This window comes from Aethalodelphis obliquidens, unplaced genomic scaffold, assembly GCF_003676395.1.
Source record: "Aethalodelphis obliquidens isolate GAN/ISIS:26980383/991018 unplaced genomic scaffold, ASM367639v1 scaffold19, whole genome shotgun sequence".
Taxonomy (NCBI): Eukaryota; Metazoa; Chordata; class Mammalia; order Artiodactyla; family Delphinidae; genus Aethalodelphis; species Aethalodelphis obliquidens.
In genome coordinates this window covers 1567047-1593698 of record NW_020837963.1, presented here as the reverse complement: position 1 = coordinate 1593698, position 26652 = coordinate 1567047, and the positions used below count along the sequence as shown (strand labels likewise).

General features: G+C 43.5%; 1 protein-coding gene across 2 annotated transcripts in view; it reads right to left on the bottom strand.

Moving 5' to 3' along the window:
- Window positions 1-26652, bottom strand: part of SETBP1 (SET binding protein 1) — a 375892-nt gene that overhangs the window by 104013 nt on the left and 245227 nt on the right. For both annotated transcript variants that reach the window (XM_027118403.1, XM_027118404.1), the window contains exon 4: window positions 5798-9257. In XM_027118403.1, the coding sequence (XP_026974204.1) occupies window positions 5798-9257 (3460 nt within the window). The remainder of the gene's footprint in view (window positions 1-5797; window positions 9258-26652) is intronic.

The following is a 26652-nucleotide window of genomic DNA, read 5'->3' as shown; positions in this document are numbered from 1 at the left end:
TTCTTCTCTGTATCTGCTTGACCCCCTATTATTCTGCCTCTCTCTTTAAGGTGAGCCACAGGGGTTCCCCCGTCCACCCTCTTTCCTTCATTCTCCACAACTGTCTCCTTTGGTAAACCTCTAGCTCTAGCTCTGTACAGTGCTGCCAACTGCTGCCTCAACAACTCATCTCCTTACACACCAACCAGATTCTCTCTTGGATTTCTATAATTCTGTTCATGTGCCACCACTCTTCCAGTTGCCTGAGGCCAACGTATTGGAACCATCTTTGACTTTAGCTAAAGAGATGAGTCAGGAATTACTCTATTATTTTTTTGCTTGAGCACCTGAGTAGGTAATGATGCTTTTATGATGCTTATAAATCTAGGGGGTGGTCTGGGGGAGGAAGGGCAGGGTAGTGGGTACAATTCAAATCAAATTCCATTGTATAAATTTGAGAATCCTAGACTATCATGTCTGGTCAGAACATTTATTGTCCTCGTATCACTTGGGAAAACTGAGAGTCAAAAATATAAAGAGGTCTTTCAGCTGGTTAGCATAGGAGACAAGACTGGGGCAGGTACTCATAATCCTGCTAAACCACACAGCAACCATTCGCTAATTAATTAATCTTTCACTTCCTCCTACAGGATGACCCAGAATTCAACTTGGATTAAGGTTAAACAGACCACACTTCATCAACTTTCCATTTTTTACTCTTCCTTCTTTCCTGGTTTTAACTTTCTCCTCCCATGAGTCCTCTTCTTCCTTCTATTCCAGTTTTAGAAAACCTTCCTCACACATGTTTCTTTTGTATGGTTTTCATGACATTTTGTCCATGTGGTTAATTCCCTCATCTGGATGACTGCTTTGAGGAGACTTTTGTATTATTCTTGGCTTGGGCATCCATTTCCTGCCTGTGAGTGACAACAGAGACTGCCTTCCAAAATGCCCACAGTGCCGATAAGAGGAGCTGGCATAGGGTAAGATAGAGCCACAAGGAGAGGTGGAGTCAGCCAGTCTCAAAGGAATCCAGCTACATACATGGCAGGACTCTGATATCTGAGAGGTGAGCTAAGGATGAATTCTCAGCATCCATTCATCATGAGGAAAGTACCTGACACTGGGGACTCAGGATGGCAACCTTGACTAAGAATGGCATTGGAATAAGAGGTAACAGGTATAAACTTACACTTCTCACTGTTTCCCCAACATCTGATGGGAGCCTGGACAGCAGTGGTCAAAATGCCTGGAGTTCCTGGCATAATTTTAGGTCAAAGTATGCAAAGATTGTTTCCAAGAGGTTGGAACAGGAAGAACATCATTCACACTAGAGACCTCTTCCACCGCCTCATGAGAACTTGGCTCTGAGAGCATACAGCATCATTCTATGTATTGTCACCCTTGGACAGGTTTGGTCTCTCGGAATCTGCTGCATGTCAGGGTGCGTGAGATGGTGGTGCCTGGTGGGAGAGCAGCACAAATGAGGGCCAATAAGGCTTCTCCCAACTCTGAGAGTCTGTGGATTACACCTTCCCACTATTTATCCATTATTTGGCCCCAAGCAAGCATTTTTATAAATGAAGATTTACCAGATGGTGTGCATTTAGAAAATAGGTCAAAAGAGTCACTGCCTTTTGAAACCAAAGAAGCAGTAGGACAGAAGGAGTAAAATACAGGAAAAAGGCAAGGAGTCTGTGTAATTTCTTAGATCTAGGTATGTTGAAAGGGGGCTAACAAGACAATGCATCCATCTGCTGGGGCAGGGGGATGGAGGATGAATGACTTTCCAAGCAGGAAAGAGGAAATGGAGTGTGCAACTGCTGCTATTGCTAAATGGGGTCTCTAATTCCTCTTCTCCATAATGGTAATGACTTCCATTTATATGGTGCCTTTCATCAGTTCTGATCTGAGGGAGCACTCAAAGGCCTCTTTTCACTCCACCCCTAAATCTGGTCCTCAACAGGGTAAAGAATGATATCTGTATTTATGCCATATCTATTTTGGAGAAGACTAGCTCATGTGAAATTGGACATTAAGATGCTATGGAAATGAACCCAGAATGGAGAAGGAAGAGGTCGAGGAAGAGAAGGTGTGGAAGGGAAGATGCTTATTTCTAATCATGACCTTCAGTACCATCCAGCTGAACAGATACCGCGACTCAGATACTCTGAAAGATCTTAATGCCTCCAGTAACCTCAGCCTCATCCTGTCTCCCAGCTTTTAATGGGTCTTGGCACTCTTTGGAGTGTATAATATTAAGGTGAATGCATTGGGTTCCAAGTGCTACTAAGGACATTTTTTTCCTGATGCTTTAGGGATTCAGGAATAGAGGGGATATTCAGGATATAGGCAAGGAGAGGCCAAGGTTTGGAAGGAAAGGGAATGATAAGGAATCTGGTCTGTTCCAATAAGATATTCAACAAGATGTGTAGGCATAACTCATATAGACACAGAAGCCACTAACAATTAAGATTCATGAAAATGTTCAGAAAAAAAGAGAAAACCTCACACAACACAAAAATAAGCACCAAGCAGTGGCATAAATAACTCAGGGAATTGGATTTCAGTAAGGACAGAAGTGGAAACCCTGTCAATGTATATATCAATATTTCCAGGCTGATATTTAGAAAAGCTTAGGCCATAAGAAATCCTCCTTCATTGGTTGGGAACTGAATAAAGGAATGTCTTTTTGTCTTAATTACTCTCTTCTGCACTTATCACATAATCACTGTGCAGATGCCCTAGGGGAAAGCATGTAATCAGAGGATAGATGGGATTCTGAGAGGCAGGGTGGTGGTGGGATATAGGGACACTGGGCTGGGGACCAGGACCTGTGTTCTAGACTTGGCCTTAACTAGTTGGGTGACATGCAGCTGAGTTGCAATGCAGTGGGCAAAGCCCTGGGCTTAGAATAAAAAGTGACAGCTTTCTGAACTTGGACAGGTCACTTGATCTCTGAGCCTCAGTGTGCTAATCCATAAAATGGGAATGAAAATATTTCTCTTCTAAGATTGCAGGAAGGATGTTATAAGAAATACATGTGAAATGGCAAACATGCCATACAAAAGAGGTCTGGCCCAACTCTCTGAGTTACAGATGGGCAGATAGTACCCCAGAGAGATAGGATACCATGCCTAAGGTCATAACAGAGTTGGGTGCAGTACTCAATTCCTAGGCTGAATCCAGCTTTCTGTGGATGGCTGCAAAACAAGTAAGCTGGGGAAGGGGAGGGAGAATTTTAAATGAAGTAACGACCACCTTGTGAATGCAAACACAAGGAATTTTGTATGGCTAAAGTGTGGCCGCCCTCAGAGACACAGTGACCGGATGAACCCCTAGCTGGCAAAATTCAACCAGAACCCAAATGTAATTAATACGGTCCAGACATGCAGAAGTCCCAGTAAGACTGCTGAGAACCCTAATGGCAACAATGGCTGGTTTTAGCTTCTGAGACCTTGTTTCTCAGGTCTGTTAACTTACAATTCTTGCTTGTAGGTTCTCAGCAATAACATACCACCATTGTTTTCTAGCTAAACAATGCCAAGAAAATAGAAATAAGAATGCCTTCTGTCATGGATAGTTCTGGTTCTATGGATAAATTCCACCACACTGAAAGAGAAAGCAACAGTACTTCTCATGTTAAAGTTTAATCTTTTAGCAACTCCTGTCCATGTGGGCTTAATTTAGGCTTTGCACAAAAAACAAACACCTTCAACAAAGTCTGATGATCAGAAATGGGGAAACCCAGAAGAGCACATCCACTTGTGCAGACATGAAGTGTGGGCCATTTATCACCTTAGCAAGTGCAGGAAACATGACTGCTAATTGGTCTCTTCATTAACCAAGGAGATCATCTACCACGACAGCAACTCAGAGCTGGGGGTGATTTGGAGCAATATTTAAGTAGCTTCTAACTCATAATCATATCTTTCTTTCTTTCTTTCTTTCTCTCTCTCTTTCTCTCTCTTTCCTTTCTTTCTTTCTTTCTTTCTCTCTCTCTCTTTCCTTTCTTTCCTTCTTTCTTTCTCTCCCTTTCCTTTCTTTCTTTCTTCCTTTCTTTCTTTCCTTCCTTCCTTCCTTCTCTTTCTTCCTTTCTCTCTCCCTTCCTTCCTTCCTTCCTTCCTTCCTTTCCTAATAGATCTTTATTGGAGTACAATTGCTTCACAATACTGTGTTAGTTTCTGTTGTACACCAAAGTGAATCAGCCATATGCATACACATGTCCCCATATCCCCTCCCTCTTGAGCCTCCCTCCCACCCTCCCTATCCCAACCCTCTAGAAAGGAAACCATAAACAAGACAAAAAGACAACCCTCAGAATGGGAGAAAATATTTGCAAATGAAACAACAGACAAAAGATTAATCTCCAAAATATACAAACAGCTCATGGAACTCAATATCAAAAAAACAAACAATCCAGTTAAAAAACTGGCAGAGGACCTAAATAGACATTTCACCAAGGAAGACATAGAGATGTCCAAGAGGCACATGAAAAGATGCTCAACATCACTAATTATTAGAGAAATGCAGATCAAAACTACAATGAGGTATCACCTCAAGCCAGTCAGAATGGCCATCATCAAAACATATTTCTTTTCGAAATCTGCTGGCCTAGAAAATGTCTCTAAATCCTCATGAACAGACCTCTTCACCTTCACTAATTATGGACTCTGCATGAAGGGAGAAGACAAACAAGGGATACACATCATAAACAGAGGTGAAATAGTGCACCCAAAGCTTATCAGGGGTAATCAGTCCTTTAAACCAGGCTTTGGCCAGAGGGTTTGTACTGTTTGGGGGCAGGGAGAGCACGAGGAATCCTTTTAGCTTCTGCAGCTCCTAAGAAAGGAGTTTCTACCTTTTTCCTAGTAAATAACTACTCTGTTCTACAGGAGTCTTTTATCATCTGTGTGATGTGCGGACATGGACAAAGGGATATTTATGCAGAAGTGTGAGGCTTCCATGGCAAGGAAGGTTTATGTGGGTGGGCAGGTTAGCAAGGAAATTCTCCCAGCAACTGACAAGGAATGAGCTCTTCCTAGTAGCCACCAGCACTTCAGTTTAAAGATTAGTGGGCAAATCCCATCCCCAGTGGATATGCAAAGAGACACAGCAGTAGGTTCCAGCAGAGGCAGGAGGCTCACAGTGCCTTTCAGTCTGGTTCCGCCCACCCTCACCTTTATGCAGGGAAATGACAGGTCAGGGCTGCACTTTAGGGGTCTACCAAGAGCTGCTTATCAGATGCCAAAAAGAGGACAACATGGCTTTGGTCTGTGGCTTCCTTATCAGGTAGACTTCAAGATTCACTGGTCATCAGCTTCCAATGGCTCTACTGTAGATGTTTCAACCTAGGATGTGTGACTTCTAGAGCTAGCATGTCAGGTAAACTAGATACTCATTCCCATCCAACGTTGACTTGTTGACTTGTTGATCTTGTTGGTATTCCTAGAGAGTTTTAGAGGTTTTATCCAACTAGCAAATGTACCATCAGGTCAGATGAAGACTTAGGCATAGCATCTTTAATTAAAAGCATAAAGGTAGTGGGTATGGTTGTAGTCTTGGCAGCTACTGGGGCTGCCTCTGGGCCCACAGTTCTCAGGCAATGGCTCCAAGAGAGGAAAGACAGAAAATAACTGATTAAACAATGCATAAAATGTGCAGCAGACTCACATTTGCAAGGAGACCTGTTTTCATTTGGTTTCTACCTCTCTGCAAACTAGTGAACCCAATGTGCCAAAGATGGCGGACTGCTGCAGGGCAGTGCCCAGCAACCAAGTAACAAGACAGTCCAAGTTTGAAGAAAACTCGGCCTTACCTGGAGATAAGGAGGAGTCATAGGAACTTCTCTCCTTGCGGTTCATCTTGAAGGCTTGGATGTCCTTTTCCCTGTACGTCCCAAAGCCTTCATAGCTCCTCCTTTTACTCCCACTCACATCACTGTCCCACTTGTCGTTCGGAGGGTTCATCTCACTGAACACATCCAGGCTCTCTGGTCTTGCGCTGCTGCCGTCCCCGCCATTGCCAGAGTACCGTTTTGTGCACGAGTCCACAGGCTCGCTGCTCAAGTCACCTTTGTCCTTGGCCTGCGTCCAATGCTGGGCATCAGAAAGTGACAGCGTAGACAGGGTGTCCACTTCAAAGTTGTTCTTGGATGCTTTGTGGCCGGCTTCACTGTGCTGGTACTTCTGCTTCTCCTTATGCTTGTTTTTCTCACTCACAAGGGAGAGCTCTTTGTCTGCACTGCTCAGCCGTTCGCTCAGGATGTGGCTGGAGAAGCCTGTGGCTTTGCCTGCAAAGAGACCACTCAGGTTGTCGTGGGTCCCCAGGAGCCGGTCTTCCTTGTGCTTATGCTTATGTTTGTGTTTCCTCTTGTGGAGCCGACCACTGGACAGACTGGCACTGCCCACCTTGGGAGGATTCAGGGATGGCTGCCTGTCACCGAGGCCCATGCCCACGGGCCCCTGCAGGTGCACTCCATGCTTTGCTTTATGCTTAGCCGTACCAGACATCTTCACATGGGAGCTTGTGTGAAACTGAGGTGGTGGCACTGTTGGCCTCATGAATGGGGACGCTGCTCCGAGCGTGTGCGACAGGTACAGAGGAGCTGGGTACTGACTGTAATAACCAAGGTTCATCATAGGCATTGATGTGTAAGGCATTCCATAGGGTGCATAGTAACTTCCACTGGGAATAGGGTAGCTGAACCCTTGTAAAAAAGGCACCTTTGTCATGGTGTCATTGGTTTTTGCAGGCCTACCACGCTTCTTCTTTGACTTTAAGTCTGAAGTCCTACGAAGATAGAGCAACGGGTCATACTGGATATATGGCACCGGGTAATAGTGATCAAAATTAATCCGAAAAATGCTGGGATATGGATTCTCATGGTAAAAAGTATAACTCCGGTGAGAGATCCTGAACACTTGGAACTTGGTGATGAGCTCTTCCAGGTCTGCCAGAAACTGGAGATCATCACGGTTTTGCAGGCTTTTCCGTTTCCTCTTGTGCTTTGGCTTCTTGAGGCTTTCGTGGGCCAGAAAGTTGTCCACGATGAGATGCTTCTGCCGGTGGCCATGCCGGTTCTTTGTGCTGGTGTCAGATGGGATGGCCTCCGGGTTGTCCAGGGAGCAGAAATCAAAAGAGTACCTCCGTCGGGATTCGGAACTCTTCTCTGCTTGGTCAGACGTGCTGTTGTTGTCTGTCCCAATGCCACTGTCACTCGGAATCGTCTCCTCACTGTGGGACTCGCTCACAGGGGACAGTGTTATCTCCTTGAGTGACCCGATCTCGCAAAGGTGTGAAGGGGAGTTGGCCATCAGCCTGGGTGGAGACAGCTTCCAGGTCCCACTATGGATTCCCTTTTGGGTTTTGGTTGGAAGAGCACTGATGGGCTGGAGATTTGGCATAGTTTTCAACTCTGAAAAGTTGGTTTCAGTGCTGGCGGGGCTCAGGTTGCCATTGGACCCACCTAACTGTGTCGAAAGTGGGTGCATAGCTGCTGGTGAAGACGCCACAAGTGACTGAAAGTTGGAAGGCACGACGGGAACATCCGGCTGGCTAGAAACTGGCCTCGGGTGCTTGATGGCTGTTTTGGGTTCTTCGGATGGGGGTGGCAGCTCTGCCCTTGGCTTCCTGCCCCTCTTCTTGCCAATGTAGATGGTGCCCCTCTTACTGACATTTATCTGCTTGCCCAATTTGCTCTCGATTGCTGCTGCCCCAGGGCTGGTCTCTGGGGGAGCTTTGGCCTTCAGCGCAATGCTGCTGGAGCAGGACAAGATCTGGTTCAAGATATTTTTCCTTTTGAGTGTTTTCATCTTATTGATAGTTTTGATGGTCTTCTTATCTAACACCCCAAGCTTTCCAACTTTTTTGTGAAATTTCATCTCACTCATGGGTTTGTCCTCTCCTGGCACTAATTGGGCCAACTTAGCTAAACTACGTCGTCTCTTTCTTTTCTTGGTTCCAGGAAATTCCCGGCTGATGGGACTGACTGGACTGGTGGAGGTTCCCTCATGAATCGTCTCAACCGTGAGCAAAGGCTGCTTCTTTGGTCGTCCCCGCTTCTTTTTTACCGGCGTGATCACAGTAAGACTGTCTGTGTTGGTGTACAGAGGGCTGGACGGGGTTATGGGGTAAGCAGATGGCGGTTCCACCATCAGTTTATCGGAGGTGGCCATGACTGCCTCCCGAAGGAGACTGGTGGGTTTTGGTTTGCTGCACGTCCACCTCCGTTTTGCAGCGAATTTGGGGTGCTGGATTTCTGGCAGCTTTCTTGGAGAGTGATCTGTGCATGTTGGAGGTGTCACGACCATGGGTGGCTTCCGCTGCTTAGATACACCTCCAGGGACAACCTTCTCAGCATTTCCACCAGTTTCAAGGCCAGCTGAGGGGGACTCGTTCTCTATCATTTTACCCAACTTAGGGACACGGGGATCTTTCTTATTACCCTCGGGGTTGGAAAGTATCCTATTAACTACTTCGCTGCTCATAGTGATTCCAGAAGCCAGGGCTTTCTCTGGCATGATCTTTTCCACCACTGCTTTGATGGACTGTCTCTTTTTCCTCTTATGGCTGCTTGGATCTAGGCAGGGTGCCTTGATAGGGATAGTAATCCGGACATGGCTTGAGTCATTTTCAGGATTACTGACGGAACTCACATTCTGCCTGACTGGTGATGCCTCTTGGGCATTATCTGCAGAGTAGCCTTCCCGTTTCCCTTCTGTATTGTCAAATGCTTTCTGAGCATTCTTGACCCAGTCTAGGTCTGAGTTTGGTATGGTTTGACTTATCACATCTTTTTTACTGGACTTTTTCTTGCTGCCTATAGTAGTAGGTGGTTCTGGGGGCTCCTTTGCACCTCCTCCATCTTGATCTACCAAGGGCTGGAGCCCACTGCACTCAGCAGAGCTGCTGGGTGGAGCTGGTGAGCTGTGGTTGCTTGGAGATGAAACCACACCTCCCAAGAGCAGATCTTTGCTACTGTTGGACAGCTGACTCCATGTGCTCCCTGCACTGCCTTTCTTACCCTGGGCCTTTGCAAAGGAAGCCAGGGGCTCAAGAGCTGGGATCTTGCTGGTGCTTGCAGTTTCTCTGCCAGACTCTGTACTGATGAAGCAATTCTGAGTGGCAGGTCCATTGTCAGAGTTGGTGGACCAGTCCACGTGGTTCTGGCTGCTGCTTTTTTGCTGGTGCTTTGGTTTTAAGGTGTCACCGGTGAAGTCCTGTGGGAGGCCTGGGTCATAATGGAGAGCTGAGTGTTTCTGTGGCCGCTCGTAAGCCTAAGGGTGGGTGGAGTGGAGAAGGAGAGAGAGAGAAACAAAGATCAGCACGGTGAAACTATTTAAAATTTAATGTCAAAAGGCTTAATTATTCAAAAGTTGGAAACAGACACCTTTAATTCCAGAATGCTTTGTGAAGGTTTTTTTCAGTTTCTTTAGTGAAAATACATTGTGTTGATTTTGAACATTAATAAGGATGCTATAATCGCTGTCTTTCTCTCCCTAGATAACAGGAACTTTAACCTATCTTGGTTTAATGCAATCTCAGAATAAGAACTGTTTAGAGTCAGGAGGGGCCCTAAAGGTCCCTCAGTCCAATGCTTCTATTTTCCAAATGAAGACGCTAAAACTTTAGCCATGAAGAGTCCTGCCCAAGGTGGCAGAGTTCAGGAGAGCATCTGAACTTCCAGACTCCCTGCACGCGTTTCCCTAACTCCAGCTGCAGCTTATTTTTGCCCCAGCTTCTTCTCAAACACACATCTTTCCCTTGCTTCTGCCTACTGCAGTTCATTTCTGTTTGGAGTTTATCCTGGAGTTTAGCATCTCTGCACTCAAACAAGCAACTCATTAGGAACCACTGCAACAAGGAGAAAAAGCACAAGTTGAGGAATTAAGGGGGGGGGGGGAAGTTTGACGACTGCGTGGGGAAAAGTGGGCCAGTCAAGGGCATAGAGAAGAAACGAAAAGAAGCAAAGAAACATGGAAGAGCCCTCAAATCTCTGCCGACTCTAGGAGTGGTGCGTGTTTGGGAGTGAGCCTGCTAAGACATCCTTAAGCCCACATTAGGCCCTGACTACTCTCTTGAGAAAACGCGTGGATATTCTCAAAAGGAACCTTGGAAAAAGAAAAAAAAGAAAAAAAAAAAAAAAAAAAAAAAGAAAACAAGTCTCCTGGACAAATGTGCCAGGAAAAAAAAATAATTATCATTCAAGATCACTCCATTGGACTTTGTCAGCTGTGTTTTTCCCTACATTGGCTCTACATGAACGTCTTCAGACTTTGCACCTTCCTTAGACTAACTCTTCGGCCAGCAAAGGCAGAACGTGTGCTAGAGACACAACATATCAAACGTCTATAAACTCACAAAGGGAATGGATAGTGAACACACTGTTTTGAGATATTAAGCTATTTTTAATATAGATATGTTCACATTGTTCCAGATAGAGTTTAAGCCAGGCTACCAGTACAAAGAAAGCAGTCTTTAAAGCTTATTATAAGTCCTGTTTTATACACAGAGGATGTATTTCCCTAAGATTTGTTAAAGGGAAAATATCAGTAAATTAAGAAAGCTTTGATAATATCCCAACTAAGAAGTATATGATAATGGCTTAGTGAATTTAGGAAGTTTTAACCTATAATATGTATCTGTCTGTTTACCTGTCTATGTATGTATGTACTGTATGTGTCTATCTAGCTGGCTAGCTAGCTAGCTATATATCTATCACCTATCTCTTCTCTGTCTTTTGCCATTGATGCTATAGGATTTACGCTTTATTAGAAAACATTTCTTATTGTCCCTGGTAAGAGTCAAAATGCAGATGGCAGAAAGAATTATGGGTAAAATTCAATATAGTAAAGCAACCAGGGTTTCATTCACACCAGTTCCTGGAATCCCTAGCGTTATTTTCTGCCTCCCTGATTTTGTGAAATCCTGTTTATACTTCCAATATTGAAGCATATTTTTTAAGAATCATGAGAGAGCTTCCCCTGGCCTGTTAAGTGCCCAGGAGAAAATTAAGAAAAAAAAGTATTTAATTTTTTCTTCACCTTGCAGTTTATAGTAGAGACACTGCCATCATCATCTAGAGAACTAATCCTGACACTTGACTTTGGCCGCTAGGTAATACTGCCGTGGACATAGGCTCTATCTCATTTTTGGCAAAAATAGAGAAATCTTATTCATGGCATAAAATAGTAAATCCTACTTATCTTTTATGAGTCAGGGCTTTGTTAATTTGTCATTTATGCTTTGGATTTTAGCTGGCACTATGTGTATACTCACAGGATGACAGGCTAGAAGAGGGCTTGGAAACAAAATTTCCCACTTCTTTGGGTGACAAAATAATTGGTTGCTCACACTAGAACATTCTAGAGAGTTAGTGGTAGTACTTAATAAAAACTGTAGGACAAAAGGTTTAAGTTATTTTGGACCTGGGCAAAACAGCACTCACCTCTCACCTCTACCCTTGCCATCAACCCCTCTCCACTTTTCCAGATCTGTATACTGAAGTCCACAGAGGGGCTTCGTGGTAAAGCTGGAATCTTCACCTCTAATTCCCATCAGTTTTTCCCTATTGCTCCATCTTACTCTTGGCAACTAGCAGAGTCCTTCATTAACTTTTCTTTATGTTCTAATCTCAGCTCAATCCTAGTGAGGCCCCCTACCTTATAGAAATACTCCTATTGTAAGTTTTCATGAAACCATGTATCTCATCTTTGTTGTACTTATCATAGTTTTAAATTTACATTTGATTTTTGTACTAATTGAATTAATGCCTGTCTCCCTTTCTAGCCTGTATACACCATCACAGAGATACCAAGTACAGTGCCTGGCAAATAGTAGGCACTCAATAAACAGTTATTGAATAAATGAAGGAACATCTGCTTTACTATGGGTATTCCATTTTGTCATTAGTGAGATTAATGACCTGCATATTGCAACATATTGTCTGCAGACACTGTTACCTCCTTCAGCCTAATTTCTTATGCCATTCCTTCTGCATGCACCATTGTCTCTCATGAAGGTATCTATCACAATCCTTGTAATGCGATGTGCCATTTATTTGTATACTTTTCTGTCTCTCTCTCCTAGACTGTAAGTACTTTGAGGTCAGACACACTCATTTATCCTTTTATCTCCAGTATCTATTACAAAGCAAACCACCCAGAAAGTTCTCAATAAATGTTTGTTGAACGAACAAACAAAATAATATTTAAGATGCTTATTACCATGACAAAATATATGGCTGCACACAAAAGACAATAAGCCACCAATCACTCATTTCATAATGGCTCATGATGAAACTGGAGGGCTCAGATGCATTACATGTTGAACAAAAGATTGTTCCCAAATACTTAAGGACTAAAGGCACTTGCAAGGTAACTCCCCTTCAGCGCAATTTTTACTGTTAGTACTTTCTCATCTCCCATTAATTGTTTCATTTTCCAATTAACCCTGCTTCTGGGGAAGCCCATGTGACTGTCAGGAGGGTGGATTTCACTCTGGCAATTGAAAGGTGGGGCCTGCTCACTTACACTCAGGGCAGACCAGCTGAAAGTAAGCAGTTAAGCATGCCTGGTTCCCAGTGCCTCCATCTGGACACTGCCTGATCCCATTGTTTCTACCATTTCAGCTGCAATTTGCCCTGCTGGGAGAGCTTGGCAATAAAAGGGCAGGGTGGACAAAAGGGAAGCACAACAAAAGATCAGCAGTAATGGGGGGGAAATGGTGCTTTAAACCCAGCGCTCAGACGGCTGCAGTGAAGGGGCAAAGAGGACTGAGAATGAGTGCTTTTTAAGGGGTCCAGAAGAACAAGGCTTCCTTCCAGCAGTGGCTGATGGCTATATCTCGTTGCATTTCACAAAATCCCATTTCTTCATCTGTCAGCCATGACAGATTATATACACAATGGTGAGACTGTCAGTTCCAATATGCCCTTCACTGAGAACTGAGCACTTACTCCATTGAGACAGAGCCAGACATCGCAAAACAGGCTCCCGGCTCAATGCAAGGGCAAGCGAGCTCTCCCTCCCATCCTTCTCCATAGGTCTGGGGATATTATTCCATATAGGGGGCTTTGACTTGGGGCCTTATTAACCCACATAGCACTTGTTTCCATTTCCCCTTTAGATTTTTCTGGGGGATCAGACCTGAATCTTCTATGGACTTTATACTACCCTCAGCCCTCAGCAGGGCTATCTCTGAAACGGTTAGCAAATAAGGGAATACTACATTGGGCCAGATTATTTTTATGGAAGGCTTTTAATACCGTCAAGCTCAGCACGTCTCTTTGAAACTGTGCACCTCAGATTGGGACTTGAACCCACATGCTGGGATTCGAACCCAGCCTAAATCCAGACTGGGACTTGAACCCATGCGGCCAGGACTTGAACCTGGCCAAAACCCTGATTAGGGCTTGAACCCACATGGCTGGGACTCGAACCTGGCCAAAACCCACGATCTTCCAACTGAGATCACACACCTGGTTTCAGGACTTAAGAAGCTCAGATTCTTGATATCTCATCGCAGAAAGAATTCAGTGAGAGACAAAGTGATCGGTAAGAAGTGGATTTATTTAGAGAGAAACACACTCCACAGACAGAGTGTGGGCCGTCTCAGAAGGTGAGAAAGGCACCAGGGTATGGGGTTGTCAGTTTTTACAGGAGCGGGTAATTTCATAGGCTAATGAGTGGGAGGAGTATTCCAGCTATTTGGGGAAGGGGCGGGGATTTCTAGGAATTGGGCCACCACCCACTTTTTGATCCTTATGGTTGGCCTTGAAACTGTCATGGTGCCTGTGGGTGTGTCATTTACCTTGCTGATGTGTTACAATGAGTGTATACTGAGGCTCAAGGTCTAGTGGAAGTCGACCTGTCTGCCATCTTGGACCCAGTTGGTTCTAATCAGTTCATGTCATGTCCTTGGGCTATGTCATTCTTTCTAAGGTTGTGTGCTGCCCCCTTCCCTCCAGTTTCATCTTGGCTGCTTCCCCATCCCCACAAATTGATTGATTGTGGAACTCACAGTCAATTCTGAAGGTATGGCTTACTTTTTATAAGAGCAGTGCTTTCCATGCACCTTGAGCCTAGGCCAAATATTCATCAGGGAAACACCATTCTCAAAACACTAGACAGATTTCTCTCCTACAGAATGTGTGTATGGAAGGAAGTCCTTCTGTAATGTGAAGAATTATTTTGTAAAGTAGATAACTATCTCCTCCCCCACAACCAACGTATAAATTGGCTTATACAGAATCTAAATTTTGTACAAGTCAGATTTCTTTTTAAAAAGCACTTTATTTTTACATAATTTTAAAAACAAGCATTAAATCACTGCATAAAAACTTAAAAGTCTGTGAAAATGGAAGAAAGGAAGTCACCCAGCCTTATCTCAGGCTTATCTAAAGCAAGTTTTGTCACAATGAGAGGACGACATGACGATTTGGGTCTGAGAAAAATCATATCAAAAATCAAAAATCAAGCATGACTTTGTGGATGATAAACTACTCTTTTGGGTTAGCTGTGTTTGTGCTACTTTTGACAGCAATAATTTAAATTTACTGTTTGTGGGATATTTTGCTTTACGTGAACAGGAAAATGTGCCTGGGTATGAAGGAATGAGGGGAGCTTTATCTCTTATTTTGGCACCTGGTACTTCTCGAGATGTGGTCCTAGATCCCTGTATCAGAGCCACCTAAGGTACTGGTTACTAATACAGATTCCTAGGCCCCACTGCAGATAGGCTCATTTGCCATCTCCCAGGGTGGGACCAAGGAATGTGCATTTTAACATGCTCCCCAGATAATTCTGATATATAATTGAGTTGTAAAACCACTTATCTAATGTTTTAACACCATAATTCCTCTGGGGTGGGGCTCTTCCGTGGTTGCTGTGACATTCACAGCACTTTTTGGTGGTAAATATGCAGAGCAAAACACCACAGACCTGTTAGGATATGTAATTTGGCACCACTGAGTATTCCTGTTTTGCTCTCTGAACTCTTTGTAATTTACATAGTAAGAAACTCTAACACAGTCCATCCTCTGTTTAGGTTTTCCAAGTACACTGTATGGTGGGCAGAGGTCAGTTATATGGGTGGATGAAAATACTGTCCTTCCAGAAAGAACTAGGCATGCAGGGGTTCGTGACCTCCCACCCTGGGATTTCTATTTCCCCAACTCATCCAAGCCAATCCCCAGAGTTCTGGGGAATCTTGGCATTCCACCCCTGAGTCTTGAAGCAAGTGCTCAAGCCTGAGCAAGAGCTGAGTGTGGGAGAAAAGGAATGCAACCACACACTGTCTGATTAAAGGTTCTCAACCCTGGCTGCATGTTAGAATCATCCAGGAAGCTTCATAAAGAACACCATAGCTGGGATCTGATCCAGACCAATTAAGTCAACATTCTAGAGGTGGGACCTGAACAGTAGTACATTTTTCAAAGCTCTCAGTTATCCCAATGTGCAGACAGAGTTGAGAACCACTGGATTATATCAAAGACAGGGGTCTGGGTTAGGGACTAAAGAGGCTCTGATATTATCAGGAGATGTTCCAGCTCAGTGGTTTTCAAATGTGTTCCACAGAGTCCTAGGATTTTGTAAAGACATTTCTGAACTGTAGCCAGTGGATTGGGCAACAGAGAAGCTCCATTCTTTTAACCCCCAATTGAACAGAGCAGCCTTGCAAAGGATTTCATTAAAGAGAAAGGAGGTGGAGAGAGATGGTTCTGTCACTTAAGAAAAGACTGAAAATTACCATTTAGGCTCATGAATAGGAGGAATGCACATGCCAGCTTCCATTGAACTTGCTCTCAAAGCATCTCTCCTCAGCCCAGTTCGTTCCTGCATTTGCTAATGGTAGGTAGAGAAGAATGTCACTAAGTACCCTATTTGAACCATGGCTTTATGATCCTGTGATTCCACAGAATTCCATGAATGTCTGTGTCCTTTCAAAATTCATACGTTGAAATCCTAACTCCCAGTGTCATGGTATTAGGAAGTGAGGCCTATGGGAGCACAATGTGATTAGATCATGAGGGTGGAGACTTCATGAATGGGGTTAATGCTCTTATAATAAAAGAGACCCCAGAGAGCTCACTTGTCCTTCACCATGTGAGCACACAGAGAGAAGACAGCCATCTATGAACGAGGACGCAGGCTCTTGCCAGACACTGAATCTGCCAACGCCTCGCTCTTGGAATTCCCAGCCTCCAGAACTGTGAGAAATAAATTTCTGTTTTTACAAGGCACTCAGTCTATGGTATTCCGTTATAGCAGCCCAAACAGACTAAGACAATGGAACACAGAAAAGCCCCTAAATGGACATGAAGTTTCCAGTTACATATATACAGTCCTCATTTCCTGTCACATGAATTGCCCTGGGAAGTTACCTTAGTGTGGTTCCCATAAGAACAATTCCTGATTTGCTGTTTGGGGACTGTGAGTGATATTAAAGCACTCCTTTTATTGGGGGTGATAACAGCTTACACAAATACAGAGGCACTATCATATGCTTCCTTGAGTACACAGTAATTCTGCATAATTAATGATTGCGGACTTGGTTCCAACCATAATGGTATTAATAGGTATTAGACTTAACTTTTCTATGGAAATAAACATAAAACTATGAAATACATGAAACAACTATTTTCAGGCTTTGAGCAACAGGTAATATGGGCCGTGATTCTAGATAGAAGGAAACTTAAGAGGCTCTGCCATATCCCTAGTTTTCTGCCCAGGAGAACTTTCTAAACCTGGGCACAGGGAAGTGGAATCCAGAGAACTGTAATTTCACTGGGTAGAGGAAACAGAGATTATAGTTTGAGACTTTTGAGGGGACTAGAACTTGGGGGACAGGGTACCTGAGAAGAGGGAGATATGTAGAAAAAGAATCCTAGAAACCTTAATAGAAATACCCTATGTCTTTGGCCAAACTTTAATCTGCACTTGAGGGCAAGATTCCACGAAGCATAGCAGATATTTGCTACTGGGGGCTATAAGCTGAACATAGAGTCCTAAGGTCACAAAATATTGGGCAGTGTTGGATTTCTGACTAGCCAGAATGGGGAGACTTTAATAAATATCCCAGACGGTCAGTTGATATCCCAGAATTGGTACTCCTTAAGAGTAGGATTACTCAAGCCCTAGCATAAAAGCTAGCAAAGTCTAAAAAGAATCCTTAATAAGATAAAGCAAATCTGCCAGTAAATTAACTACCAATCAGAACAAAAGTAAAACTCTTCAAAGGAAAACAAACAAAGAATTATTAGACAAACACTGAAGCAAATATGACGCATACCCAGGAGGGTAGATATAGATCCAAGGCCCTCAAAACAGCCATTATAAAGATGGTCAAGTAGTAAGGAAAAGATGGGAATAACTGATGAACATACGGGAAATCTCAGCACAGAGATGGCAACTATACCAAAATAACAAAATGAAATTCTAAATTGGAATAATACAATATCTGAAATGAAAAATTCTCTTGATGGGCTTAATATAAGCATACAAGACATAGTAGAAGAGAAGCTCGGAGAACATGAAGAAAAGACAGCAGAAATTATCCAAATTGAGGGGTGAGTAGGGTGGGAGAGGGAGATTAAAAAACAAACAAACAAACAGCACTTCAGTGACCTATAGAAAAGTATCAAGTGGTCTAACATACATATAATTAGAATGCCAGTAGAGAAGAGAGAATAATGCATGTGGATTCACATAGCTAAGAATCTCAACGAATCCCAAGCAGAATAAGCACACAAAAAAACTACATCTAAGTACATTGTAAACAAATTGATGAAGTCCAAAGAGAAAATGTTAAAAGCAGCCAGAGAAATAAGACACATTATATACAGGGAAATAGTGACAAAAACAATGTCTGATTTTTATCAATAAAAATCAAGCCAGAAGACAATGAAATAATATCTTTAAAGTACTAAAATGAAAATAAAGTCAACTTAAATTTCTCTATCCCATGAAAACATTCTTCATATATGAAGGCAAAATAAAGATATTTTCAGGTAAATAAAAAGTGAGGGAATTCACTGCTGGTAGACCTGAATTACAAGAAATGTAAAAGGAAGTTCTTTAGCCTAAAGCGAAATAACACCAGATAGAAACTCAGATCTACATGAATGAATGAAGAACATGGAAATGGTAAATATGTGGGCATATATACAACGTCTTATTCTCGGTCTTAAAATCTTCAAAAGGCAACTGACTGCTTAAAGTGGAAATAACAACAGTGTATCATGAAGCTTATGACATTTATAGAAATAAAATGTACAGTAATAAAACAAAGAGCAAGAGAAGGTATATGGAAGTATACACTTGTAACGTGCTTATATTTGAAGAGATGTAATATTAGATTAAAGTAGATGTGATACTTTAAGGGTGCATACTGTAATCACCAGAGCAACCACTAAAAATAAAACAAAGTTGTATATCTAAAATGCCAATAGAAGGAAACACACGGAACACTAAAAAGGCTTGATTTGTCCAAAGAGGGTAGAAAAGGAGAAAAAAGAATGAAGATAGATGGGAAAAACAGAAAACATATAGTAACATGGTAGACTTAAGCTCAACAATATAGGTAATTAACTCTAAATATACTAAACAACCCCTCCCGCCAACAAATGAACAACAGAAGGCAAAGCCAAACCAAAAAGCAGGTGGTAGATTGTCAAACTGAATAAAAAAGTAAGACATAACTATATGTTGTTTACAAGAGATACACAATTAATATTGGGTTGGCCAAAAGGTTCGTTTGGGTCTTTCGTAACATGAAAAACCCGATTTAACTTTTTGGCCAACCGTATACAAAGATAAAGACAGCTTAAAAGGATGGGAAAAGACATACCACACAAACACCAAATCTTAGAATGCTGGAGTGAATTAATATAGTGCAAAATGGGCTTCAGAACAAAGAGTATTACCAGAGGCACTAGGGACATTTCAAAATAAGAGAGTCAATTCATCAAGAAACAATAATCCTAAATTTGTTTGCATCTCGTAACATATACTTGGATCAAATGCTTGAAATGAAAACTAAGAGAATTAAAGAAAGACATAGCCAATGACACAAAGGGATTTTAACACTCTTCTTTCAGTAATTGCTAGAGCAAATTGACTAAAAAAAAATTAGCAAAAATATACAGAAGATTTGATCAATGTTCTCAATGAACTTAACCTCACACAACTGCAAAACACCTTCACCAAAATATGCTGAATCACAAAAGTAGGGGTGGATAGGGAGCACATGCCAATGTCCTCAAACATCGTTTGTCAGCAAGAAAATGCCAATTAAAACCACCATGAGATACCACTGAACACCAAGTAGGATAGCTAATATTAAAAATATTGAAGATAACCAGCACTGATAAGGGTATGAACAATTGAAACTCTCAACTCTCATCCATTGCTGGAGGTAGCACAAAATGGTACTACTTTGGAAGCTGTTTTGGCCATGTCTTATTTATTTATTTACATCTTTACTGGAGTATAATTGCTTTACAATGGTGTGTTAGTTTCTGCTTTATAACAAAGTGAATCAGTTATACATATACATATATCCCCATATCTCCTCCCTCTTGCCTCTCCCTCCTACCCCCCCATCCCACCCCTCTAGGTGGTCACAAAGCACCGAGCTGATCTCCCTGTGATGTCTTTTAAAGCTAAATATACACTATGACCCAGCAATTCCACTCCTGTGTATTTACCCAAGAGATGAGAACATGTATCCACAAACAGACTTTTACAGAAACTTTACAGCAGCTTATTCAGAGTAGAAAGCACCTGGAAACAGTGTAGGTGTCAATCAACAGAAGAACACACAAACTCATCAATACAAAGAACAATGTATGGATATATTCCACAATATGGATAAGTCACACACATGAAATTATGCTGAGTGAAAAAAGCCAGACTCCAAAAACGTACATACTGTATGATTTCATTGCATAAAGTTCTAGAACAGGTAAAACTAATCTATTACGATAGTAATCAGAAAAGTGGTTGCTTAAAGGTTGGGTGGGAGTGGGAAAGGGTAGGAGGAAAGTTTCTGGGGGTAATACCCATATTTTGTATCAGGATAAGAGTGTGAGTTACACAGCTGTATACATTTGTCAAAAACTCTTTGAACTGTACACTTAAGATGTATACATTTCAGAATATGTAAATTTTACCTCAATTATGTAAAAGAAGGAGAGAAAATACATCAAACAAAGATTACTAAGAGCTCTCTATATCACATGCACACTCACACCCCAAAGCCACTCAGCAGAACTTAGTGACACTTTCTTTCCAATGAACACCTAGGCAGCCAACAACTCAGCGTTTCCCCTTCCCCAGGCCTCACTCTCCCCTTTGCTCAGGGACAGCTGAGGGAGTTGATCCCAAAACAATGGAGCCTGAATCAAGGAGACAGGTGCCTGTGGCTTCTTGCAGGCCCCATTCTCTCCTTTCCTCATCCTTGGTGGCTTCCCTGACCTGGGCCAACAGGTAGAAAGGTGAAGCCCCCCTCCACCCCAGCCACAAATCCACCTTCCTTGAGGTAAGAAGGAAGCTTGACAAGAACCTGCTCACAAATCAGTTAACGCTGCCCCGCCTCCTCTGTAAATCATGTGAGATCCATCTGGGTAATGACTCCTCCAGTGTAATTCCCTATTAAGAGGCTTTATCTGGAGAGATAAGCAGCTGGTTTCCGTGTCACTAATTGCTGTCTGCTGTGATTTTAAAACATCTGCACCATTGTGCTCTTCATTTTCATATTCTAATCACCCTAAAACTTGAAAAAGGTACATCATTGATTGTTTCTATGGGTTAATTAGTACACAGTCTCCTTGTAGAGACAATTTAGAGGCAGCCAGACCTCAATCAGGAAGTTTGTTTTAAAAATTAATAACATTGGCGGTGGCTGGAGGGACTGTCACGTTCAGGGACATATCAGGGCTCTCCTGGTGGGGGAGCCACCCTTTGTTATGCTCCAAAGAGGAGGGAAGCCAACAGGGCTGGAGGCGGGGGAGCAGGGAGCAGCAGCAAGTGCAGCAGGGGTGCGGACCCGGCCTGGTCCCCAGTGGACCCCACCACTGTCTCCACTGCCCTCCTCCTTGCTGTACCATCTCCACCTCCACCAGCCTGAGTCTCTTTCCCTGTCAGCACAAATCAGGACTCTGATGAGGACTGAACAAAATACCTGAAGGTGAGAGGAATTTGTTAAAACAGTAAGAGCATGAGAGATGATTTCATGTTTTAAAAGTCTGTTCATTGTTCCCTCCCCCTCCCCCCACCTCAACTGTGGGAAGGGAGCTATAGTATAAATGAAAGACCTGGACCATATAGAAGAGTGACACTGGAACCCTGAGCGTCTCAAATTTAACTTGCACATGATTCACCTGGGAATCTTGTGAAAATGCATATTCTGATATAGAAGGTCAGGGGTGGAGCTGTGATTCTGCATTTCTAACAAGCTCCCAGGTGGTGTCCAAGGTCAACCGTTTGAGATGTGCTGGCCCAGACCCTCTTTTCTCAAGCCTTTGACTGAGGTCACTATTCCTGAGATCCAAGGGACAGCTGAGAGGCCGCAGTGTGGTGGGGAGGCTTGAGATCTATGCGAGGGTCTGAATCCCAGGACCACAATGCAGGACAAGTCCTGTGGCCTCTTCCTATCTTAGCTTCCTCATCTAGAAATTAACAGCAGTATCCACGTCAAAGGGGAGTGAGAGTATTAGCAGCTGGTGAGCATAAAGTATTTAACAGTGCCTGGCCCTTAGTAGGTACTATGTTAATATAGCTAAACTTTTGTATTGTATTTTTCAATAAACTACTTTTCTGAAAAGTAACATCCAGCAGAAACAGGGGATAGGGCAGAGGCATTAAACAGGGAGCGCCTCACTTAAGCTCGGATGGTGTGCTCTTGCAGTCACTCATTCCAGAAGTCTGTCGCTACCCCCACCGCCACCCTCAACCTATTAACCCAATGTTCAGAGCTCAAGGTCTTCCTTCAGAGCCTCCCTGGGACCCACTTGACAATACAGAGTCACGGAGAGCTTACTTCTGCACAAAATACATTGTTCTATCTATTAGACACTGCTTTCCCATTTTGAGCCGAAATTCTGTTTGCCCCTTGGATTGTTTTGCCAAGGTGGGGAGACAAGCATCCCTGCAGGTGTTGGCCTGGATCTGAGGACCAGGACCCTGTAACTGAGAGTGAACACACCCTTGGGAGGGAGTTCCTGGCAACCCCTCCTATAACAGTTCTTAGCAGAACTGAGGGGTCTTAGCAGGTCTCAAAGGGGCTTCCCCAGTGGGTCTGGAAAAGTGCTATTGTTAGGGGAAAATGCTAAAAACTGGGCTTTCATTTATGTGACATACAAATAGAAAAACAGCCTCTCAGCAGACGAGCTAGAAGTCAACTCAAGAAAATTTAGAGAAAGAGAGAAAATGGTGTGGAGCTGCAGGGCTACCGCTTCAGAGGCAGCCATGGCGTAAGCTTGGCGGGGCTAATTGGAGTGCACATTGCCACATCCTTCTAGAAGGGACACGGAGGCCTCCTGATTGAGCCATTCAGGTGCTGAGAACTTGCTGAAGCAGAATGCCACCAACAGTACCACCTCTGCCCTGCTCCAGCAAACAGGCTTTGCCCGCCCTGCCCAAGCTTCTCTAGGCCTCCAGCTGGGTCCCAGGAACCCTAAGGGACAGGGAACAGTCCTGGCCTGGGACATATTCTGTAGTGAAAGTCCTAAGCAACAGGTGCACATTGATCCTGACGATGAAGATGAAGCATCGCGGAGCAACAGTTGGGTTTTAAAAATGTGTCAGCTACTCTCCATGTGGCCTATTCTTCAGGCCACTCCCTCAAAAAAGGAGGAAAATGAACATGTTCTCTTCTCTTCTTCTTTGAGAATCAGTAGCATACGATGAAGTGGCAAACTAGCAGGGTGGAGTATTAAGGTCTGAATGTCACATCCACGAGAGAGGTACAAAACCTGAAGTGCATTCAGAGTGAGAACCAGAATGGCCCAGGATCTGGGAAAGCTATCTCCTAAAGAAAGCTGGATGAATAAGGGGAGTGGATGGCTAATCTGGCCCAAAACAGGGCATTTCCCAAACCTGCCTGCAGCTAAGAGCTACCAGTGGCCGCTGTTAAATTCACAGTTCACCAGGCCTCTCTCCTGAAAGTCTGGAGTCACGATTCTGGGCTAGGGCCCAGAGAGCCTTACTTCAGTCAAGCTTGGTAAACACTTGGTAATCTAAGGGATTCTATATGGAAGGGGTTAAGAATTGTTCAGTTTTGTTGCAGGGTGGAGGAGTAGCAGAGACCAGGCAGGAAAGGGCCCAAAGATTAAGCCCAAAGATTATATCTAGCTTTTGCTTGTTAGAGGAAAAAGTCTTAAGATGGGAGAGGGCGGAGGAAAAGAAGTATTTTTTCCCCTCTTTACCTCATGTTTCCTTTCTATAAATCCATTTTACTGCAAAACTGGTGCTTTTTACCAGTAGAGCTAAAATAACCATTGATTATAAATCAAGTCAAAAACGTCATGGAGATGCTGAATTAGCCTGCAAAACCAGCTTTTAAAGTTTCCCATAAACACTGCAAACTGCAGGCATTCGGTGCATCCTTCATTTCGCATGAGTCTCATTTAGAAGAAGGCCAGGAGGGCAGAGCAAAGGCACGGGGCTAGCCTTGTGGGTGGGGGCTGAGACCCAGAATCATTCTTGCCCCTGGAGTGTGATCGTGTCCTAGGTGGCTGCCCACAGTGATGTCCCTGGTGCGGCAATCACGTGGGTCTCTATGTCAATCAGTGCTGACCACCCTTAGAGTCTCCTGTTCAATTTGTGCTCCTGAACTTTCTCTAGGAGGCTTCCTGTTTAAGGTAGCATGGCATCTGTCAGTTATGGATTGTCTTCTATCTTCTTTTGAGAGGCAGTGGAGAAGAAATGTGTAGCAGTGAGGAGCACAGACTCTTGAGCTAAGAAATCTGTATTAAAATCTTACTAGCTGTGTGACGTTGGGCAAGTTGCTTAACCTGTCTGTGTCCCAATTTCCTTAGCTGCAAAACAGGGATGATAATACACTTACCTAGTAAGGTCAATAGGTGAATCAAATATGTCAATCTATGTAAAGCACTTCATCCAGTGCTGGGTGTACAGTCAAGGCTATTCCAGTGCTCACTATGCAGTGGAGAATCCCGAGGGCACGCTCAGAATCAGGAATCAGAAGGAACTCAGTTCAAGTTCTAGCTTTGCCTCTTACAGCCTGTATGGCCTAGGACTTGTTTCTTATCTTCTCTACTTCCAAAATGGGAGAGATAACATGGCTACCTAATAGTGTTGTTTTGAAAATTAAACATGACAACATTGGTAAAAATGTTATCATAGAACACATTGTAAGTGTTCAACAATTTCCAGTTATTACTAATACTATAACTTTATGATTATTATTTGGGGATGGGGAGGGTGGGAGGCAGGCCCAAGAGGGAGGGGATATACATATAGCTGATTCACTTTATTGTACAGCAGAAACTAACACAACATTGTAAAGCAATTATAATCTAATAAAGATGTAAAAAAATAAAATAAAAATAATTATTGGTATCACCCTCCCTGCTGCATCTGAAACTCAGCTCTCTAGTAAGAGGGGTCAGGACACATGCATCCTTTACTCCTAGCTATCCTCACAGCCTCCAGGTGAGAGTTTCAGCTCAAATTCCTGGGTGTGATGCCAGGTCTGGGAGGGGGTTTCTGATAACCAGAGTGACACGAACTAGTCTGAAGGAGAATCCAGCCCAAGCACACTCACTCGTCATGATTCTGCAGAGTTATTCTGGGCCAAATGGCTTGGTCTTGATCTCTCCAGCTGTACCTGGTGCCTTCCTGGAGTGAATATATCTTACGGTGTCAACCGTCTAGAAGTTGTGAACTGGACACACATTCTCCCCATTGTCTTTGACTGTCATGATTTAGCTTAATAGGGTTTCAGGCCATTTCTGCACCAAACCATAGAAAGCAAAGCACTGTACAGAGTTCTTGTTGGGGGTGCTTTGGGTTGGGGTGCTGCCATGCTATAAATTCATGGGGACAAAATGCACCACTTACTATCTATGATGAATACCAGCGCCTGTCTGTGGGCAGCTGGCATCACTGAAAGGTGACAGGGAAGTTTGGATGTAAGTTGAAAATCTATGTCTGCCTCCATTAGGTCAGGGTCTGATGTATCTGACTCAATTTATTCTGGAATCATTCATGAAGCAAATGTATATTTGGCCGGACTACAGATGAGGTACGGTGCTCTCACAATCTTAGACCCTCTTCTCCTATTACAGAGGAAGACACTGAACCAGAGGACTAAAGGATTGCTCAAACTCACACAGATAATCATGGTCAGAGTTGGTCCCGAGTGTCCTGACTCCAATTTCCAGCTGCTCCTTCTATTCCCTCGTGAGAACCTTCTCCATTTAGGAGACGAGGTGCAAGGCACTGCAATGACACCCTCTGTTCTGACGTTACTCTCTGGGACCTGCAAGCTCATGCACTTCGCTGAACCTTGTTGCACCTGTTGGACCTACCCCCATAGCTCTGGATTCTTGAACATGCCTCCAAGGTGAGGCCAACCTGAAGCTTCTGTCCCAGCTTGGTTGCTGGATTATCTCTTTCAGAATTTGTGCCTGCCTTTCCCTCGGCTCCTTGTCAAGTTTGGTCAGAGAGCTTGGCCTTAATAATTCCACTTGCTCCTTAAGTGGGTCCATTCTCAGACACCCGCCTTGTCAATAACTGCTTTAATAGCAGTCACCTTGAGACCCTCCTTCGTTGGCCCACTGGCTTAACCATGTCCAGGTAATTCTGGGCTTGTTTTCAGCAATTCCCCACATGCAAGAAGAGACAGGGGATGAGGGACCTAGCAGAGCCCCTAGGAAACACCTCATCATTCAATAAGACTACTGCATCCCAGAGAGGGCAAGCATCTTGCCCCGGCACTTCCTGATGGTACAGCATTAACCATCAGGCAAAAATCATACAGTGAAAAACTTCCTTCTGCGGCCTCATGGATGCTGAGGTATGCTACGTCTTTTTCTTCCTGCCTTTGCTGACTCTGCACCAGGGCATAAGGCTTTTAAAGACAAAGACGCATCCCATGTACAGCTGCAGGTCAACAGAAACTTACCTTCTATAACATTTACAGACTAATAGTGTCTTAGCCTTGCCTCTCCTTCAATCTAATGCTCTCCAAGCTCGCCACTGTCCATGTAAGGATCTTAATTTCATTTCCTCTTTATTTAATTAATCGGGGTTTCAGCTTTCACTCGACCCTTAACTAGTGGTGCAACCTTGGGAAGTAACCTGACGCTCTGGGTATCCATCCTTCTTTCTGTAATAGAGAAATGATCACCGGCTTGCCTCTCCAGGTTGCCCTGAGGATCTAGGGCACGTGAAAACATTCTGGAAACCATAAAGCACTATATACATGCAGGTCACTGCAGTTGTTTGTTATTGCTTGGTTGAGAACTCGTCTAACGATTTCAGAAAGCCAAGAATGCTGACCACACTCCCTGTAAAATCAGCATGAGATGCAGGGAAAAGTTAAGATAAATTTTAGTATAATTTAAAAAATCATATTATTTCTATACACTTTCTAAGGACTTCTAAATTCTTACCACCCATCTTTCCATGTCGCAGCTGAAGGGGA